At 44.8% G+C, this 21919-nt stretch overlaps 2 protein-coding genes across 4 annotated transcripts; one reads left to right on the top strand and one right to left on the bottom strand.

The window, feature by feature from the left end:
* Nucleotides 1-1218: 1218 nt before the first annotated feature.
* On the top strand, nucleotides 1219-12805 carry TAF12 (TATA-box binding protein associated factor 12). 3 transcript variants are annotated; one of them, XM_081202072.1, is made up of 7 exons: nucleotides 1219-1453; nucleotides 3686-3770; nucleotides 7554-7805; nucleotides 8424-8501; nucleotides 8786-8900; nucleotides 9343-9431; nucleotides 10142-12805. In XM_081202072.1, the coding sequence occupies exons 2-7, from the start codon at nucleotides 3702-3704 to the stop codon at nucleotides 10175-10177; spliced, it is 639 nt and encodes a 212-aa protein (XP_081058198.1). In that variant the 5' UTR covers nucleotides 1219-1453; nucleotides 3686-3701; the 3' UTR covers nucleotides 10178-12805. The 3 variants fall into 3 exon arrangements, with proteins under 3 accessions (XP_081058198.1, XP_081058199.1, XP_081058200.1); XM_081202073.1 differs by lacking the exon at nucleotides 3686-3770 and having other exon boundaries at nucleotides 1229-1453; XM_081202074.1 differs by lacking the exon at nucleotides 1219-1453 and having other exon boundaries at nucleotides 3756-3774.
* Nucleotides 12806-13568: 763 nt separating this feature from the next.
* Nucleotides 13569-17869, bottom strand: LOC308591331 (ras-related protein Rab-39B-like). Its single transcript, XM_081202071.1, has 2 exons — nucleotides 17359-17869; nucleotides 13569-15250 (listed from the first exon to the last, which is right to left on the bottom strand). The coding sequence occupies exons 1-2, from the start codon at nucleotides 17577-17579 to the stop codon at nucleotides 14827-14829; spliced, it is 645 nt and encodes a 214-aa protein (XP_081058197.1). The 5' UTR covers nucleotides 17580-17869; the 3' UTR covers nucleotides 13569-14826.
* Nucleotides 17870-21919: the final 4050 nt, after the last annotated feature.

Genomic DNA, 21919 nt, shown 5'->3' with positions numbered 1-21919 from the left:
CGCAAACAAGATTCGCTCTTACCCCTACCGGTGCAAAGGGAAATCGCAGTACTTTTGCAATGCGGGTGCTCGCATGTTTGCTCGGGGGAGTAGCTGCAAACTATGTGGCAATGGGGCTTACTCAAAAGTAAGTGCGTCTGCTAGGATCGCGACGTTAATTCTTGCAAAGCTGCAAAGGAGAGGTTTGCCTGAGTTGGGATGCATACAGCGGGTGCACAGACGGTTGTCGGTCGGCTGGGCGAGAGGCTGCTATTACCATGGATGCCACTGCTAAGGCAGGCTAAAATCCGGACCCTCGCAAGAACCATAGCAAACCCCTGAGCTCCACTGCAATTACTTTCCAGACTCATTGTACTCTATTACCTACATTGAAAGACCTACATTGGCTCCCAGTACCTTTCCAAGAACAATTCAAAGTGTTGGTGTTGACCTTTAAAGCCCTAAACAGCCTCGGTCCAATATACCTGAAGGAGCGTCTCCACCCCCATCGTTCTACCCGGACACAGGTCCAGCGCCAGGGCCTTCTGGCGGTTCCCTCATTGCAAGTAGTGAGGTTACAGGGAACCAGGCAGAGGGCCTTCTTGGTAGTGGCGCCCACCCTGTGGAAAGGCCTCCTGTCAAAGAGAAGAACTACCAGACTTTTAGAAGACATCTGAAGGCAGCCCTCTTTAAGGGAAGCTTTTAATGTTTGATGCATTACTGTATTCTAATATTCTGTTGGAAGCAGCCCAGAGTGGCTGGGGTATAAATAATATATTATTATTATTATTATTATTACACCTTTGCCATCCTCTTTTCAAAGCACACAGGGTTGCTTATACAGTTATTTCTTCTGTGCTTTAAAAATAAAAAATCTACACGACAACCCTGTGAAGTAGGCTAGGCAGAATTGGGATTCGAACTTGCGTTTCCCCATCACACTTGCTCAAGACGATCCTTTTGCACGAATGACACTCACACTTCACCTTAGCCACGGCAAACCTGACACTGGTGCAAAAGCCCGCGCGCTTCTGCTTCCATCCAATCACAAGAAAGAAAGCGCAGCACCGCCACGCGCTCTCGGATCGGGAACCAAGAAGGTGCCGCGTGCGCCTGCGCACTACGGTGCTGAACCAGAGAGACGATTTGACAGCGAGCAGGGGCGAGGGAGTCTCGGATCGTGAGGAGCTTCGGCGCATGTGCAGACGAGACCAAGCGGCCCAACCTTAAAAAGGGACGTCGGAGGCGCTTGCCGATTGGCTGACGCTGTGTGGGCCAAGCGTCTTTCCTGGAGAGGCTCGTGGGGTCGTGACCCCGGAAGTGCTGTGTCGCGGCGTCCCAGTGAGGGAGGAAAGGCGGCAATCGGTCGGAATCGTCGAGCGGCTCGCAGGGGGGAGATGGCCGGGTAGGCGGCCGAAGCGCCGGTGAGCGGAGCGGGAGCCCCGGTTCGAGCCGCGGCGGCTCCCCGCTGAAAGTAAGGCAGAGCTCTGGACTCCGAGGGGCCTCCGGGGGAGGGGCTGCCTCCGGGGCGCGCGAAGCGGCCAAAATACGTTATCCGCGTCCCGATTCCTCCCTTTTCCTTTACCCTGACGACAGGCCTCCCGACGCTTGACAGGGTCTACTTTAATTCATCGTGCGTTTTAAAACACTTTCCTCGTGTATGTATGTATGTGTTTGTGTGTACACACACACACACGCGCGCGCGCTTATTTAGTCCGTCTGATTTTACTCAGGACATTTTAAGGTGGCCGGCAAAACGTGAGCGCTCGCCACATTCATATTTACAGTATATATACACGCGCTGAGGGCGAGATTATGCACGGTAATATAATAAGATGCAGCAACAAATCGATGTCTTCAAAGCAATGGTGGCTGGTACCAAATGACACTAGCCAAGAAGAGAAAGAACAAGTGGCATCAGATTTCATGCTTCTTTCTTTTTAATAAGCCTCCGGAGAAACAGAAATGTCTTCTCGAGTGATGGGAAGTTGAGGCAGGCAATTGGCAGTGGCGGGAGCCCTGCTTAAAGTGAGGCACGGCTGCAGTTTAGGAGACCTCCGGATTGGAGGCGGGGAAGAGGCTTTGGGGGTGTCAGTGTGGTGCAGCCCAGTTACTTTCTGTCCCTGTTTACATTCGTGTGGCATCGGAAACAAGATGCTGCTTCTTCCCACCCACCCCAAAACCAGGGTAAGAGAGTTTAACCATGAAGAATGAAAACTCCTAACAACATAGACTAAAATAAATCAGTAGGGATTTATTCTGCCAAAAGCTTAAATTATGCAAGTTCCACAACATAGAGACTGTTGGAGTGTGTGCTCCCAGGTGGCTGATTACAATTGAATTTTAAAGCACAAACATAAGATTGGAAAATAATGCTGTAGAAAGGAGTGGGCAGACTTTAGGCTTGTGGAATCTAATTTGTTTTACACTGGTACCCTAAGATCCAGCAACCAGATCAAAGTGCAAAAGATATAGCCTTATAATTTTTTTTTAGTACCAAAACAGACATGAGCTCATGGTCGCTCCACACAAAAATCTACTCTGGATCCTCTCCCCCTCCATTATTCATTTCAGAAGTATGATTTACAGGAGGAATTATTTTTGTTGTCATTGTTAAGTAACTGTGTGTCAGAGAAATCCTTGCTGATCTACATCAAATGACTCTTGAGAACTACCAGTAGATTGTAATCTACAGTATTTTCTGCCCACCACTGCCATAGAATTTGCAGTGTCCTAAAAAAAGCAACATATTTCTTGCTTCTCCCCCTCCCCACCACCATGGCTATGCTCTTGTCTTGCAGTTTTCTGGAGAACACACCTGCTCTTATTCTTTATCAGGACTGGGGAACCTATTGCCCTTGAAATGCTGCTGGCCTTTCTGATGGTAGTTGGAGTCTAATAACATCTAGAAGGCCACAGGTTGCCCAGCTCTGTTCCGTTATTCTTCCTTTACTGTATTGTAATAGCAGTAGTAATGCTTATAGCATTTTGAATAAGTTCATTCGTTTGTTTCATTTAACAGCATAACTTTCTTCTCTCCCCCCCTTCTTTTTTTTCTATGAGGTTCTCAAACATTTTACAATGCAAATTTAATTTCTTAAGCACTGCATCCATACTTTCCCTCTCTCAGTATCCTAATCCTCACTTTGGGACATAAAGTTCATCTTTCCCCAGCATCTTATTAGCCTGTGTTCCCTTACATTTTGTAATCACTTAAAGAAAACAAATGCCATCGTCCAAGCGCTTCATCTACAAGATTTCACTATTTTTTTCTGAGGTTTTGTAAAGAAGGCCAGCATATCAGATTTGAAATTGGGGAAAGTAAAGCTGAGAGAATAGTGGTTTACCACCTAAAAAGTCTGTAACTGATGTGATTTTTCCATTTCACAGCCAACAATCCTAACTACTATGCTTAATTATAAACAAGTGTATTGGTCACTGAGCTTTTGCACCAGTACTGTGATACATCCAGCCATTGCAGATTAATGCACCTGTACCATGTAAGGCCTGGGTGGAGAGGATGTTCTATTGAGGAAAGTCTATGCAATGACAACCTCCTATTTATATATATATATATTAGATTGCCTACACAGATCCATTTTAACCAGCAGAAAGAGACAGAGATGTGATATCTGGGGGAATTGTATAAGCATTTGCATCAGGGGAAGAATGGCTGTATAGGTTAACCCTTACTGTTTACTTGCAGGAGCTTTTTTGGGGAAATGGCCTCTCCATTCAATGGTCCCACAGCAGTTTCTGATGTAATTAAAGATCTAGACACTCAGATAGCTGTAAGTAAGTTGGCTTGAACTCACCAGGACATGGCATGCTGGCATCATGGTGAGAAGCTGCAGGTGGGCTTGTGGCTTTTCAGTTTTGCTTGTGTGCCAGAACTGAAATGTGCAAGAGTGTATTGTTCTTTTCCCCTCAGATTTGAAAATGCTTTGTAGGAAATGATCCTGTCTTGTGTGCTTGGTTAGTGAATATGGTCTCCCAGAAGATGACAAAAATTAGTAGAACTGAGTGCTGGAATCTCTCTCCAGCATCATTGCTGTATCGCTTCCTGATAAAGAAGTAATCAATCTCCCTGTTGACTTGCACTTTATTCTTACCAGCGTTACTCCTCTTGATAGAGATGCATGGGAATGTGGGACATTTTACAGGTGGCCCCTACCCAGAGGAATGTTATGCATCTTTAGTTAGTTTTGTGATGATCACTAGTTGGAACCTACAGACTGTCTTCAAGAAAAGCCTCACACAGAGTACATTACAATACAAGCGGGAGGTCCCTAGAGCATGGGCAACAGAGGCCAGGCTATCCTGGTCCAGGAATAGCTGCAGCTGGCAAACCAGCCTGAGCTGGGCATAAGCACTCTTGGCCCCAAAAGCCACTCTTAGTCCAGTGACAAGTTGGAATCCAGGAGGACTCCCAGACCACTAAACCTGATCCTTCAATGGGAATGCAACTTCTTCCAGAACAGGTTAGATAGCTAATTCCCAGACACAGGAACCACCCAACCACAGCCCTTCTTTCTTACCAGGATTCAGCATTGATATTTATTGACCTCAATCCATTCGACCACTGCTTCCAGACAGCTGCCCAACATCTTCACAGTCTATCCTGATTCCAGTGGAGTGCAGAGATAGAGCTGCATGCCATCAGCTGATGGCACCATACTCCAAATCCCTAGATGACCGCTCCCAGTGGTTTCAAATAGATGTTAAAGAGCATAGGAGATAGATTAGACCCTTGTGGGACCACATAGTTCAAAAGGTGCCAAACAACAATATCCTACTACTGTTTTTTGGGTAGCTCCCCTGTAGGTAGGAACTAAACTAGTGTGACATAGTACCTCCAACCCCCCCCCCCCCCAATCAGTCCAAAAGAACACCATTCTCATCGGTGCCAGAAGCTGCTGAAAGGTCAAGGAGAACCAACAGGGTCACATTTCCCCTGTCTCTCTCCTGATAGAGGTAATCAATCAGTGCGACCAAGTCCATTTCAGTGCCAAAACCAGGCTGGAATGGATCTTGGGTTGGAAAAGGTTCCCCACCGTTGCAGAAGGAGATTCAAGAAGTGAAGCAATGCTGTGCCAGATATCAAAAAAGAGCATAATGGATTTGTCGAGAAGAGGCAGCAGAACAAAAAGAACAGGAAGGAATGTAGAAAGACTGGCTAAAATAGGAGAGAGCAAGAGCTGGGAGTCTTGAAAGTAAGGATAGAAAGCAAAGGTTGCATCCGTTGCTGAGATGATAGGAGAACTTCCTTCAGTTTAAAAGTTGAATTCTCCCATACTTTGAAGGGCCTTTATATGCATCTGACAGCTGCTTGAAGAGGAAACAACTGCTAAGTATATCTACCATGTGTGCAGAAATGTGTGGAGCCGTGCTTGCTGGGCTGATGGGAGTTGTAATTCAGCAACTTCAACAACAATGCCATTTTCTATGACAGAGTAACAATATCTAGCATAAACAAAAGTGGAATGAGTGGTCATGGCTTCATGGGCCTGTCAACATACAAACAAAGCCCTGGCTGTTGCAGTTACTAATCTATAAAGGTGTGAATCCACTAGTGGTTAACTTTACAGGCTATGAGCCCCTGAAGTTCATCTGGCACTGAGCCTTGCCTTTCCCAGGCATATATCCTTTTCCTCCCTCTGGGCAGGCTATTTTTATCGGCAAACCATTTGTAGCACAAGGTTAAGGATTTGTTCTGGGTGAAGCTAAAAAAAAAAAACCCCAACAACTTATGTTTACATTGCCTTTCAACCTTTATTGTTTTGAATACATGGTTATAAGGTAGAATGAAGCATTTCAATTGCAGCCTTCTTAATAATTATTGTGTGGATTAATACTAACAGAGAACTTGCTCTTTAAAATAATAATGAAGCGTGGTTTCCGCTTCCTTCATATTGACTTCCTTGCATCTTGGGTAGTCCATGTTCAGCATGGTTTGTGTTTTGATGTGACGTTGGCATCATTGTTGGATTACAATTTTAAGCAAAATGCGTAAGAATTAAAATAACTGCATGTGGTAAAATTGCATACTAATCACCTGTATATTAAGGTTCAAGAAAATGCCATTTCTGATTCTTGAGAAGCTGGTAATATTTACCTCTTTAAAATATTTTCTGCAGCTGTGTTGATTGGTAACAAGCTGCTGCTGAGTGTTCTGAACCAAACACACAAGCCAATAGCATTATAGACTGGATGTTGAAAGATTCTGAAAAGAGACTCCTTGAAATTCAATGTTGCATCTTGAATGTTTTGGAACGATCAGAAAACACATTTTGGTTGGAATTCAGGCTAGGTTAGCTAAAGTTAGTTCCAAGTGGAATCAATGGGATAAAGTAGTCATGGCTTAAATAAGTACAGTACTTCTAATTTATCCTGGACGAAGCCCTTTGTCTTTTTTTTTTTCTTTTTTTTTTGGAGAAATGCTGCCACTGAACTGTAGCCCTGAGGTATCTTTGCCGCTGGTGGGTTTAAGAAAATGGATATTAGAGGTTAATAGGTGGAACTGTGGATTGATAAACATGGTCCATTTCCATAATGTAGTCCGTAACAGAAGAGTAAACATAACACATTAACACATCCCAATCTGTATTATTTGAGGGAAATGTCAAGCTCTAGGAAGCTAAAGATCAGGTTTGTGAGGGCGATCTGGCTGCGACATCTGTCACCCCATTGATTGCCAGAGTTGATTTGGCTGGCTGGCTAGGTGGGTGTCCCCTTCCTCCCTCACCACTCCATGTGCATCCCTCCCGAAGCTGCGCGCTAAGTGGAAGAACGCCCATCCCAGACAGAAGGAGTGTACCATTCTTCAGTCAAGAGTGTACGATAGCTGCGCTCCCTTGCTACAACCTCCAAACAAGCATCCTTTAGTTAGATTACGGGCTTTCATCTATTGCTGGCTATAAGAGGAGCAGTTTTCCCTTTAGTACTTTTGTCTTAGAACTATCAAAAAGATGGGTGTGGAGGATTCTTATGCATAATCAAAAGTTGTCCAAGAACTACAAACGCATATCTCCGGATACCAGTGGTCAGCAAGTGCCTCATAGTTGTTTTCTGGGCAATCTAGGATGAGGGAGGGAAGTTCTTATTACCATGGCTGTCAGATCCAAGTGTCTGGGGAAGTGCTTCTGACACCCACAAACACAGTTTGTGCTCAGATTTCCATATTGTGATCTGATACTTGGTTTGCATTAAAGCTCTCACAGAACGCAGGCCTTGAAGGCTTCCCATGAGGTGGCATAATGGTGACCAGTGCTTTTTTTTCTTTAAAAATGTTTAGGGGTACTCTCATTTTCCTACTCAGATTGAAATACTTCTCCTCAATTAGGCCAAACTTTGATTCACAAAATGTTTAGGGCTATGTGTACCCCCAGAAAAAAAGCACTGATGGTGACATAGTTAAGGTGCTTTTCCAGCGGCTGCAGAAATCTTGTTCTTCCAAAGGCTTTGCATATCTGAGATCCAGTCTGCTGGGAATTGTTCTAAAATAGGTAATTTGTTAAATCGCCTCCATCTTCTCTTCCTCCTCATTTTAACCCTGGAATTGGTATCTTCTTCAGCTGATTGGTTTGGGCCCACACAATCCCAAGAAGAAGCAAGATTTGGACAAACTCTACGATCTGAAGGCTAAAGCTCAGCAGATTATGAACCAGTTTGGCCCATCTACCTTGATCAATTTATCTAACTTCTCCTCAATCAAGCCAGAGCCAGCCAGCACCCCTCCACATAGCTCCATGGCAAACAATACCACTGTGGCGAAGATGCCAGGGACACCTAGCAGTGGCGGGCGCCTCAGTCCTGAAAGCAACCAGGTAATGGCACTTGCGATACTGGGAAAGTGAGTGGGGTAAGGTGAGGTTGAAAAATAGCATTGGTTGGCTTCTTCTGAGCATGCCCAAGAGTTGCCAAAATCTCCCTGTTACGTCTTGCGACTTGAAATGAATAAAAGCTTGAGTCTTAGGTTCAGAACCATGTGCTCTATGTGGGGCTAAACTTGAGGTTGGTCCAGAAGCTGCAGCTAGTGTAAAACGTGGCAACTCGACTGCTCACTAAAGCAGGACATCGCCAATATGTTACCCTGCTGTTGAAATAATTGCACAGGCTGCCAGTTAGCTGCCAGGCTAAGTTCAAGGTGCTGGTTCCGGTGTATATAGGCCTATTCAGCTTGGGGCCAGGATACCTGAAGATAACCTCACTCCTTATATGCCCAGTCCATGTCTGTGCTCTGCAGGTGAGGCCCTACTGCTGATAACATCTTACCAGAAGGTCCATTGCACACAATGAAGGAATTGGGCCTTGAGTGTTGTAGACCTGCCTTTTGGAATTCCCTCCCCGTTAATATTAGATGGGCATCATCTCCTTTGTCTTTTTGGTGCCCATTGACCTGGTTGAACTGTACTAATGTTGGTGATCTCTTTCCCCTGCCCCAGATCTTAACTAAGAAGAAACTACAGGATCTTGTCAGAGAGGTGGATCCAAATGAACAACTGGATGAAGATGTGGAGGAGGTAGGCTTTCAGGGGGGGGGGGGATGAACTGAATGAATCCCTAGTCCTGAATAATCTCAGACCCTTTGGTACTTGCCTGAGCTCATCCTTAGTTGAACACTGCCACTGGTTCAATCTGATCAGTTAGGAAACAAAGTGGTTTTCCTTGATGTAAAGTCACTGGGGATGGTGATTACTTGTTGGAAGAATGTGAAGCTTCTGAAGTTAAATATCTTTTCACGCATTGTTATATCTCATGCCGAAACCCATCACTAACGTGCTTGGTGCTTCACTGTTTTTGACAGATGCTGCTGCAGATTGCGGACGACTTCATTGAAAGCGTTGTGACAGCTGCCTGCCAGCTTGCACGACATCGCAAGTCCAACACTTTGGAAGTGAAAGATGTCCAGTTGCATCTTGGTGAGTGCCAGTGCATGAGTTGTTTGTTTCATGAAGGCTACTATAGGTGGCTCTATGTGCCTACTCCCCCCGTGTAGTGAGCCTTTCATGTATAACAGTTCACCAGGCCAGTCAGGCCACTGCAGTCTTCCTCTATGTGTTAGGGTGTGCAGAAAATAGCCTGTAGTGACCCCCTTCACACAAGGGACTTGCTGTCACATGCAATTCAGAAGTGTCCCCTTGAAATTTGTCCTAACGCAAAGAAACTCCTAAAATAAAGAGAAACAGAACTCCTGCCAAAACAGGATTATTTTTTCATTTCTCACTTTGTTCTAGTTCTTAGAAACCAGACAGTGATTTCTGCTTACATGATTGAATTGATAAATATTTCTCCTTAACTCTTGTTTTCTCTCTCTACCTCTTTTTCTCATCCCCTCCACCCATGCCCTGTTCTTTGATGTAGAGCGGCAGTGGAATATGTGGATCCCAGGTTTTGGTTCTGAAGAAATCAGGCCTTATAAAAAAGCCTGCACTACAGAAGCTCACAAACAGGTAAGGAGGGTGTTGCAGCCAGGGGAGAGAAAACACCAGGTGTTTATACTATACTTTCTAATGTCCACATTCCCTTTCTGCGTGCGTGTGTGTGTGTGTGTGTGTGTGTATGAGAGAGAGAGAGTGTGCAGTATAAATACTTAAGTACATCACTCCTCCCGTGCCATGCCTTTGGGTCAAATGCATTTCCATCTCTTAACTTAAAAACAAAACACACAAACTAGCAGGGCGCCTGATCTGAGTCAGGACTGCAGCATGTCAGGTACAGGTTTACCTTTTCCCTGCACAGTTCCTGGCTGTGATGGATCCCCTCCCTACCAAAGCTGTTGTTTGTCCTCAAAGGAAACAAAATACGTGCACACCTATATTTTCCATCTTGTAGGAGTAATAAAAATTAGAATATGCAGAGCAGTGTTCATTAGGAAAAGGGATGAATCAAACCTCCCTGCACTGTAGTCACAATTCAGACTGAGGACCCTCCAACAGCTGCTATTTTTTAATTTAAAAAAACTGATACGGAAATGCAGCCATACCTCATTTTGACTCTTAAGTGGGCTAGTTATGTGATGGAGGTATTTGGATACTATGGTGGCCAGGTGAGTGGAAATATTTTTCTGGGCCCAAAAGAATCTACCTTCCACTGAAGCTTGCTGGTGGTCCATTTCCCTGATTTTCCCTGTTCTTTTTTCTCCCTCTCTCTCTCTTTTCAGAGGATGGCGCTGATCCGCAAAACAACAAAGAAATAATGCTTGGGAATGGCAGGAAGATTAAAATGGCTCTTCTGGGCGGGAAATCCGCCTCAAGCTTGTGGAGTACCCATGACGTCATCCGTGGGATTCTTTTTTAAGGCTTTGCAGAGAAGCGTACCTTTTAACTGTGCAACAATATCTGACTTTGAGGGGAGACCTGCCAAAAGTCGATAGGCCCTGCCTCTTCCCCCCCACCCCTACTCTACAACATATTTCCCCAAGAGAACACAATTTATCTTGAAACACACAGACTTTATTTTCTGCCTTCAGAGTGATTTATGGTGTCAGTGGTTGTCCAACGGACAGAATATTTTGGTATTTTGGGGAACAGTATTAGAAACAGCTATAGATTTTTTTTTTCATTTCCCTCTTACTCTTTGTAATGTTGCTGTTTATAGATATTTGGATTTGTTTTATGAGCAAAGACATTATGACTTTAAAACTAGGTCGCAGTACTGGCACGGGTTGCGAAAAAGCAAAGGGCATCAGGTCAAGAGCCAGAGAAAGGGCTGTTCATTATAGGTTGTTTGAAGCAAACATCTCTTTTTCCTCTTTTAAATTCCAATATGGTCCCTTTAACTCTTAAGGATGCAATGGGCAACCACTGCATAGCAAAATATCTGTGAAGTTCTGTGCGGATGGTGGTTCTGTTGGAAAGCGTTGGTGCAGTTCCCAACACAGAGAGATTATTATTATTATTATTATTTTTAAACTGGCAGCATCTGTCTTGTGAAGAGAACAGTCCTCAGTATCCACAGCCCAGATATCAATCTGTGCTCATACAACAATTAGCTTGCCTCCTATCTCTTCTGTTACTGGGAGAAAAATATAATTGAGAATACTTGCCAGAATACTTTGCTTTCACAGTGAGTGTTCCAATACCAAAAGCACAACTCAGGCTGAAAATCAAAATTGGTGCAAAACTGTTGCCTCAGACTTTCATGGATTATGAATGGTGTGGGGTTTTTTTGCTGCTTCTGAAGCTCCTCGCTTGCTGAAAAACTGCCCTCCTTCCTCACTTCCTCTTTGATAGGTTGAGCTGTAGCAACAGAAGTGTTGCACTGCCTGTGTTCTGAATGAAGAAGCCACCGCTGACCACACAATCTACACTTTTTGTGTTCTCTCTCTGTGTGCGTAACAGGTTTTCATTAAGCCATCCAGCAGTGGCTTATAGAAGCTTTCCCTTTTTATGCAAGTTCTCCACTCATTTAGACTATGGTAATAAACAAGTACGTTAATGTTCCCTGTTTTTCAAGATTTTTCATGCACTTTGCCCCAGGTAGCATACAATTTAGTGTTTTCCATTAAAAGAAAAAAAGATGGCATCAGTTCATAAAACCACAATGCTTGCCTTTGTAGCATGAGCTATTAGGAATATTCCAGCGTGTCATTTGTTCTTTTAAACTCGTTCTAAAAGAGTAAATCTCCATTTGTGAAAACAATCCATCCTTTTGTTTCACCATGGGATTAGCAGCCAAATGGAATCCAACTGAGGCATATGCCTAAATAATCCAAAATGAATTCTGAAATTGCACCATGGAGGCAGAGGGGGGTGGGGAGGGGGAAGAACCTTTGCTGCATTTATTTTATGTATTGCATCACTTGAAAGCATCTTCACCATTAAACAGCCAATGACAAGGGCATGTTTATTTATTGTCATCCCCATCCATGATCAGGGACGACGGAACTTGGAAGTCAAAAGACATTGCGGTATTGCCTCAGTAAACCTTTCCCCTTCAAGAAATCAGTACATCCCGCCCCTCCCTATTAGCCACCCAAACTTCTAAGGACTTGCCCCATAGCTGCTACTGTTTCCCTTATCCCAAGTTCTTCACATGCTGCTATTTTTCAGCATGGATGAACTGTTTTTTCTAGTTTTTGATGAAGCTAGTACATGGGCTTTTCACCATAAACTGCAGAGTCATTGTTTCCCATTGCATATGCATGCTTTAGATATTACACCTTGGGTTGTATTCAAAGTAGCCCAGTTGAAATTAATGGACCTCGTCATGCCCTTTAATTTCAGTGGGTGTACTCAAGTAGAAGTTAACTGAATGCAACCCCTTATAACTGCCATGTGCAATGGTGTATAGAGAAATTAACGTGTTGCTGTAAGCTTGCATTGGCAAAGTATTGTGAACTAGCCCAAATCCACTTATAGAAGGTCAACAGAACTCAAACCAACTGTATCACCCTGTCCCAAAAAGTAAATTTGAGGCCCTGCTTCACGTAATACCTTAAATTGGGTAGTATATCAGAAATAGGCTACATGTAATTCAAGTGTGTGGTCCTGATTTTCTCCTGTAACATGCTTTTTCACAACCCAACAGTAAAGGAGGCCTCCTGCTTCAAGCATATGTCTGCCAAGTGTGTTACTGCAAACCACCCAGAAGAATGCAGTTTGGACATGCCATCAGTGAATAGGTGGGTTTCCCAGCATCAGATATGCAGAAAGGTAGATTCCCCCCCCCCCCACATGAAATAAATGCACCTACAAACTCAACTCAAGTCCTCACTGTGGCTTCTGCTGATGCTCTTTCAAGTAAAGATGGTGAGATGATAAATGCAGCTCTCTGGATGAGATGGTGTGTACCGAATACAATAAAGGCATTGGCAAAATGAAAATGATGCTTCAGAGCCTATTCTTAACCTTTGCTATTATAATTGAAATGTACAGTATATGGTTTATCTGTTGGAAAACCCTTGAAAACTGGAAATGTTTGAATTGGGGGGTTGCAAACAACTAGGTTCAATTCAGAGTAGACCCACTGAAAGTAATGGATTAATTTTGTCTTGTCCTTTAATTTCAGTGGGTTTACTTTTGAGTAGCCGCATGTGTAGAATAGATTCCTTTAGCTCCATCTTGCATTAGCTATAGACTAACATTGGATGCAAGCCTAAGAATTTGAACCACCAGCCGTTAAATTGGATTACTGAGTGTACAGTTTTCATAAGAGGTGACATCTTAGCAGGGCCTCTGCATATTCTATAGCGGTAACATAAAGTGCAGAATTTAGCATCCTGGCAGTTTATACAGCCTTTAGCATTGTAAACATGTAATAAAGACTGAATCTAAACAATTGCTCAGATGTAGGTCCAATGTTGCCTTCTCCCAAGTGTGCATCAACCTTAGTTTTGGAACAATTGGCTCTTTACAACTGAGTGTTCTCCAACATGTCTCCACCACCACCTTTTGTATGCACTGTTGATCTGACATTGCTACCATGGTTCCAAAATGGTGCTTTTTGTTGTCCCCTGTTAAGTCATCTATAAATGCAACATATTTGCTTGATAATGGGAGATGTCCTAGAGCCTAGAAATCCACAAAACAGGCAAGGGAACATTTGCACTGACAAGAAGGCAGGTGCTATCAAAGAATTATAAAGTCTGTTTGGGAATGGCTTTTATTCAGATGCTTGCTTGCCATTATTGTCTGCTTGGGAGGGATGACTGAATTTTGCTGCGCAGCAGGGGATCTGTAGGAGATTACCTTTTACCCACAGGGGTGGGATTTTACCTATGGGAGACAATACCCTCCAACCACCTGCTAACACTTCCAAACTTCACTTCTATCAACACTTTACCCACCCTGCCATCTAAAACTGATAATCTAGTTCTGCAAGTATAAAGATGGCTGTATTTTCCTTTATTTCTGTTCTCTACCTTACAAGGAACCCATGTGTTTCAATTAGTGATTGGGACAGATATGAATAACTGGTTGCTTTTGTATTATCAAAGGGGTAGCATTCACTGGCCTCTTCCACAATATGCCTTCTTGCAACCTGTCTCTTTGCACGAAGCATGATTGAACCTACCGGTAATTCGCCAAAGCACTTCTTCCCATTCCATCCAAAACTCTTGTGTGTGGCAGGTTCTGCCATCTTCATTTTTCGTACCACTGAACAATAGTTCTGATTAATCTGGAGGTTTGCTCATTACCCAAGTCTGTGCGACTATAAAAGCCCCATTTTTCCCTATCCCCTTCAGGCCTCTCCTTGAGACAACAGGAGTAGAGAAAATTAATTTGAAATAGTGTTTACTTGTATCCACAGGTCTTCTGTAGGCTATTAGGCACCAATGTTTTTTCCTCCCAAAAACAGGTGATGAAAGTGTATCAAGAGTTCTCAAACTGATCAGCCAAAGAGGATAGGTTAATGAAGGTGTTCACAAATCAGGCGGTGAGCTAACATGATGATTACAGTTTAGGCATGCTTTTCAGGGAGAGCAGGTCCATAATACCTCCACGCATTTCAAGCCAGCCTCTTCCGCAGCAGAGGTAAAAACAGGAAATGGCAAGAGTTGGGGGTATGTGGGGGGGGGAGCAAGAGATGGGTGGAGCAAGGTTGAAACCAGGTAGACCAGGTGCAAAAAAAATTTCCAGAGATGTGTGGTACGTGTAGAAATGAAAGGTATATGTTGCAGTAATAGTATGCCAAAGGGAGCTTCAGATCAATGTTCTCTGCCTTCATTCTGTAACCCATATGTTAGGTTAGCAATAACAAAAGGGAATGTACCTTTCCTTATACACCAGCCTATAAAAGCCTTTTATAGCCTTCATTGCTTTCTAGATGAATGGCTCATGGGCATCATGCATGGGTTATTGTACAAAAGGGCCCACACACTTTCCCAGAGGCAGTTGCCATTTCCTAGCAGGAACATTTCTTGCCCCCTTCCTGTGCCTGGGCCTCAGGCTGTGCCAAGGGTGGCAGTTTGCTTTTCACCCCGTCCCACTGTTCACTGGGTCTCATTTTCCCGCTTTTCAGAGCCTCGTATATTCCCAGCGTCAAGATCTGGAAAGCCTCCCCCACGTTCCTGTTGCTCTTCGCAGACGTCTCAATGTACTTGGCCTCCAGCAAAGTGGCCAGTTTTTCCGCCTCCTTTTGTCCAACCTTCCTCTCAGCCTCCAAATCGCTCTTGTGCCCAACCAGCACAAAGACAATGTGGTGAGGCTTCACCGTGTCCATCACTTCCTGGTGCCACTTCCGGATGCTTTCGAAGGATGCTCTGTTGGCCAGGTCAAACACCAGCACACCTCCAGCGGAGTTGCGGTAATAGGAACGCGTCACAGACCTAGGTCAGGAAACACAAAGAAGGAAACTCATTCTCACTTGGGTCACCTTCATACAATCAACCACCTTAGAGCATTATATACTGGTTTATATACTGGGGATGCGAGTGGTGCTGTAGACTCTAAACCACTGAGTCTCTTGCTGATCAGAAGGTTGGTGGTTCGAGTCCCTATGACGGGGTGAGCTCCCGTTGCTCTGTCACAGCACCTGCCAACCTAGCAGTTCGAAAGCATGCCAGTGCAAGTAGATAAATAGCTACTGCTGTGGCAGGGAGGTAAATGGCATTTCTGTGTGCTCTGGTTTCTATCACGATGCCCCATTGCACTAGAAGCGGTTTAGTCATGCTGGCCACATGACCTGGAAGGCTGTCTGTGGACAAATGCTGGCTCTCTTGGCCTGAAAGTGAGATGAGTGCTGCACCCCCATAGTCGCCTTTGACTGGACTTAACCGTCCAGGGGTCCTTTACCTTTTTACCTTATACTGGCTTAATGTTTTTAATCTTTATTGGCATAGTATGTTGCTTTGGACAGAAGAGGGCTATGAATGGAAGAGAACACAAGGCCTAAGATGAAAGATGGATTGAATAAGGTTTGGAACACATTGTGTATTGTTAAACTCACCTAAGAAGGGCATGGCAGCTTGGCCAATTCCAGAAATTAAGTTGGAATTCATTTGCTGAATATTGGAATATATAGTAAACAATATTACCGCATAAGTTATTGATGGAGTTACATAGTTTGGTTACTGATGTCCAAGGCTTGTATCAGAAGCAACTTGTTGCTGCATTTGATGGGCTTTGACCAGATTTCCCTCAGGGTCCCTACCAACTCTGCAATTCTATAGCACAACAATTTAGGCTTGTGCTAATGGAATAAATGCATTGGATACCATCCTGAGTCATTTTATGTCGGATGTGTAAATTACGTAAACAATTCCAGCATTAGTTAATTATTATCTTAGTGTCAAAATTAGTTAACAAGATTGCATTAAAACGTTATTGAAAGCAGCATTAAAATATATGCCAGATGGAAATGAGTCTTCATGAGTCTAACAAAATCTTTCACAAACAGCCGTTTTATGAGACAGAAGAAGGAAATACAAATAGAGACGCCTTTCAGGAAAGGGAGGAACCCCTCCTACTTAATCAGTTTTGAGTCTACAGAATGAGGAGTTACTCATATAAACAGCTGGCGTATGTCTGCAGCACACCTTGGATGCTTCCAGACTTTTTTTGGGGGGGGTGATTCAGTCGCAAACGAACAAATTCAGATTGCACAATTATAACTGGTTGGGAGGTATTGCACAACAAAACCTGCTTAATCCCCCAAATCAGACTTTTTGCCATAAGGAAAGTAACAAGATAATGGGGAACCTGTAACCCACCAGATGTTGTTGGACTCCAAGTGATGGGAATTGTAGTTCAGCAACATGTGTGTGAAAGTGTGTGAAAACCAGCCTCATATAACCAACATGCTTAAGTTTAATTAATGCATGAAGGGGTTCTGCAGGCTTAGCTGGGGTCACTCCCCCTTACCTTGGAAGGTAGTTTAAGCCTAGTGTTGTACCACAGTCTACCTGAGAAGCTCAGCATGTAAAGAGCTCATGGCTCTGACAAGCCTTTCTTGAGTTCATAGACCAATAATCTAGGAACTTTCACTACTGTGACTAAGCCAAGATCCACCGCCTGTGCAACTTTTCTGAATGCTGTATGGAAAACCACATGAATCTGACCTTTGGAGTTTGTAAGTAAACCATTTTTAATTCACCGAATGAGTGGTATTTTTCTACGCTAGGGAAGAGGGGAACTTTGGAATAAATTTGCAACGGCATATTTTAAAAGCCTATATTTCCACACTTTACTTTGCTGCATATTTTGTGATTTGATCTCTCTCACAAAGGAGTACTTGTTTCAAATTTTGATCTTGCCATCCAAGAATTCTCTTTTTTACATACCTATTCTTTTCTTTACCACCAAGTTCTTTCCCCCACTGCTGGACAAGTTCCCCATCCTCTCATGTGAAAGCCCCTCAACAACTTGAAGGTGGCTGTCATATCACCTCTTCATTTCTCTCTCCTTACTACAGATAAAACTTCCATTCTAAACTCACCTGAACCGCTCTTGCCCAGCTGTATCCCAAAACTGTAGTTTGATGCGCAGGTCAGGCTCAATCTCCAGGAAGTGAACATAAAAATCCACACCCACAGTTTGATTCATGGACTCAAGGAAGACCCCTTCGGCGTAGCGCTTCAGGAGACAGGATTTTCCCACAGTGGAGTCCCCCAACATGATAATCCGGAACTGGTAGTGCCAGAGCGAATCTACTGCCATCCGGAGGCTGGGGGTGAGGGGAGAAGGAAGCTGGAGAGGCAAGTGGGAACGCTCGTACAGTGGCACAAACTAGGCACTCCACTCCCAGTGTCAAGATTTATCCAGCCACACGGCCAAGTGGAAAACGCTGTTCTTGAGCTCCGACAGAAGTGGAAAACTGGTTGAGGCTTGTTGTAAGTGAAAGCAGATTGGTCGCATCTACAGCCTGGGGCTGACGGCTGTTTCATTTCATGTTCAGGCAGGCAGCTGCTAAGCCAGCCTGGATGTTCATAACTTGCCCTTTTTCTGCCCCACCCTGAGAATGTGCAACGTTTATGGGAGGGGAAGCCAGGCAGAGAGGAAGCACATTTCACATATATTCTATGGGCAACAGACCCTTTCTTCTTTCTGGTAGCAAAAAGATAATATTTCTGGGCCAGCAGTCAGAGCATCAGGAGAATACATTAAACCCTTTCAGAGCTCTAATGAGAAAACACATCACTCTCATTAGAACGTATCAGATGTTATCTATGTATGTGTGAGTGTACACGCCCTTTCTCTAGGAAAAGTGCCAAACCTTAGAATTTAGAAAACAAAAACAAAATGGGGACCTACATGGGTGCATATTTACTTGGAATACTTTCTTGCATGGGATTGCAGCCTCACTGCTCTTCAGTTACTATTGCTTTCTTTTGTCTGTGCTTAATCTTACAACAATCAGTTTCATTGGTTGTCCACAAGTGTTAAGAGAGAGGGAGAAAAACTTTTCTCTAGTCCCTTTCTCCATGCCATGTGTAATTTTATACACTTCTATCCTATCTCAGGGTGGCGCTGTGGGTAAAACCTCAGTGCCTAGGACTTGCTGATTGTAAGGTCGGCGGTTCGAATCCCCACGGCGGGGTGAGCTCCCGTCATTCGGTCCCAGCCCCTGCCCACCTAGCAGTTCGAAAGCACCCCTAAGTGCAAGTAGATAAATAGGTACCACTTTATAGCGGGAAGGTAAACGGCGTTTCCGTGTGCGGCACTGGTGCTGGCTCGCCAGTTGCAGCTTCGTCACGCTGGCCACGTGACCCGGAAGTGTCTTCGGACGGCACCGGCTCCCGGCCTCTTGAGCGAGATGAGCGCGCAACCCTAGAGTCGGTCACGACTGGCCCGTACGGGCAGGGGTACCTTTACCTTTATCCTATCTCAACCTACCTTTTATCTACATTTTAAAAGCCCCAAATGTTGCAACCTTTCCTCACACGATCGCTGGATCATGTTGGCTGCCCTTTTCTGACCCTTTTCCAACCACAATATTCTTTTTGAGGAGAGGCAGCTAGAACTGTACTCAGTGCTCCAAAGTGCAATTGCGCCATAGATCTGTATAACGGCAGTGGCGTAGCGTGGGTTGCCAGTGCCCGGGGCCACATGGAAGGGTGAGTGGATGGCAGGGAAATGGATGGAGCACACATGCACGTCCAACTTCCTAATGCTGTCTGCATTACCAGGAGATCATAGCCACACAGATAAGGAAAGATGAGTTGTTCCGTTTTCTGGAGAGGTCACTTTCCGGTTCACGTGGGGAAGCCATTTTCAACAGAGCCCAGAGACAGAAGAGTGCAGCCGTACTGAGGCAGCAACAGTTGAAATTTTGCTCCCCTAACCATTTTACGCCCCTGGGGCCCCCTCCCCACCACGCTATGCCACTGTATAATGGTGTTAAGATATTGGCAGCTTTGTTTCCAGCTCCTTTCCCTAGAATTCAAATTGTAATACTGTGCAGGGGAAAAATGCAATATAAAGGGGGGGGGAATAGAAGCAGTAAAAATGCAGCTAAAAATCAATATGAATATTTAAAGCCGCCTCCTGCCTTCAATCACAAATCCGCAGACGTATTGCAGACCACCTTAATGATGCTCGTGGACCACTGGTGACGGGTGGTCTGCAGCATCAGGACCTCTGTGCTAGGTACATCAGGTCATGGCCAATATCCTCATGCAGGACCAACAGCAGCCATCTGGTCTGCAGGAAGCACATCCCAGGTAAGGGCAGGAAGACCATCTCTGCACATAGAGATTGGGCTTTAAGTAGCCACCATCTACAGGAGATTTCTTACCCTCCCTCTTTCCCATCAGCTCTGGCCCTTAGAGGTACTGCATATTCCAAGGTTTCTTTCTGTGAGGCCAGTTCTCCAGCAAAGTAGAAAAAGACAGCTCTGATTTCCAGGGGAGATGTGTCAAGGGAGACATTCCTGGCATGGGTTTTATTCTTTTGGGCTGTCATCAGGCTGACTCTCCTGTAGAAGTTCTACAACAGGAAAGGTTCAGCCTAGTATGGTGACCATTTTGGTGCAGCACAAATTCTGTCACTGAGGTGCAAAATAGCAAGTGGAGTGAAGTGGGGGGGGGGTATATTTTATCCAAACTGCCCTGGTTGTGTGGAAGCTTTCCCCCTGCCCCCATTGCTGGATTAAGTCAGTGCAGATCAGGGATTTGGAAACAGAAGTAACCACCCAGGAATTAATTTAAAGCACAGGTGACATGAATCTCCTTCCTCCTTGTCATCCCGCCCTGAAGTCTCAAGCATTAAGATAAAGGAGCGGGGCTATCAAACGTTTTGCGCTGGCCAGTATGTAAATGCTGCAGACTAGGCAGAAACTGTGGGGAGTCTGACTCATATGTCCAAAAGTGTTAGAATGTAAGGAGATTCCCCGCAAAACCTTGTCAGTCAGGAGGTTAACTATACAGTATCAGACACCATCCCCATCAAAAACAAAAAGGGCTGAGAGCTGTCTGAGCAGGAATTAAAGGAGTTCCACAACTTATTCTGTGGAAAACTTTAGTTATTATGACTATTATTACATTTACCTTTTCCCCAAACAGCTCAAGATGGTAAAGGGACCCCTGACCATTAGGTCCAGTCGTGACCGACTCTGGGGTTGCGGCGCTCATCTCGCCTTATTGGCCGAGGGAGCCAGCGTACAGCTTCCGGGTCATGTGGCCAGCATGACTAAGCCGCTTCTGGCGAACCAGAGCAGTGCACGGAAATGCCGTTTTACCTTCCCGCTGGAGCGGTACCTATTTATCTACTTGCACTTTGACGTGCTTTTGAACTGCTAGGTTGGCAGGAGCAGGGACCGAGCAACGGGAGCTCACCCCATCATAGAATCATAGAATCATAGAATCATAGAGTTGGAAGAGACCACAAGGGCCATCGAGTCCAACCCCCTGCCAAGCAGGAAACACCATCAGAGCACTCCTGACATATGGTTGTCAAGCCTCTGCTTAAAGACCTCCAAAGTAGGAGACTCCACCACACTCCTTGGCAGCAAATTCCACTGTCGAACAGCTCTTACTGTCAGGAAGTTCTTCCTAATGTTTAGGTAGAATCTTCTTTCTTGTAGTTTGGATCCATTGCTCCGTGTCCGCTTCTCTGGAGCAGCAGAAAACAACCTTTCTCCCTCCTCTATGTGACATCCTTTTATATATTTGAACATGGCTATCATATCACCCCTTAACCTCCTCTTCTCCAGGCTAAACATGCCCAGCTCCCTTAGCCGTTCCTCATAAGGCATCGTTTCCAGGCCTTTGACCATTTTGGTTGCCCTCCTCTGGACACGTTCCAGTTTGTCAGTGTCCTTCTTGAACTGTGGTGCCCAGAACTGGACACAGTACTCCAGGTGAGGTCTGACCAGAGCAGAATACAGTGGCACTATTACTTCCCTTGATCTAGATGCTATACTCCTATTGATGCAGCCCAGAATTGCATTGGCCTTTTTAGCTGCCGCGTCACACTGTTGGCTCATGTCAAGTTTGTGGTCAACCAAGACTCCTAGATCCTTTTCACATGTACTGCTCTCAAGCCAGGTGTCACCCATCTTGTATTTGTGCCTCTCATTTTTTTGCCCAAGTGCAATACTTTACATTTTTCCCTGTTAAAATTCATCTTGTTTGTTTTTGCCCAGTTCTCTAATCTGTCAAGGTCGTTTTGAAGTGTGATCCTGTCCTCTGGGGTGTTAGCCACCCCTCCCAGTTTGGTGTCATCTGCAAATTTGATCAGGATGCCCTTGAGTCCATCATCCAAGTCGTTGATAAAGATGTTGAATAAGACCGGGCCCAAGACAGAACCCTGTGGCACCCCACTAGTCACTCTTCTCCAGGATGAAGAGGAACCATTGATGAGCACCCTTTGGGTTCGGTCAGTCAGCCAGTCAGTCTGTCAGTCAGTCGCGGGGATTCAAACCGCTGACCTTCTGATTGGCAAGTCCTAGACTCTGTGGTTTAACCCACAGCGCCACCCGCGTCCCTAAAATGGTATGCTCTCCATTTTATCCTCACAACAACCCTGTGAGGTAGGTTAGGCTGAGAGACAGTGACAGA

This window comes from Podarcis bocagei (genome assembly GCF_964188305.1).
Source record: "Podarcis bocagei genome assembly, chromosome: 7".
Taxonomy (NCBI): Eukaryota; Metazoa; Chordata; class Lepidosauria; order Squamata; family Lacertidae; genus Podarcis; species Podarcis bocagei.
Note: the sequence above shows the minus strand (reverse complement) of the source record. Positions and strands in the feature narration are given on the sequence as shown.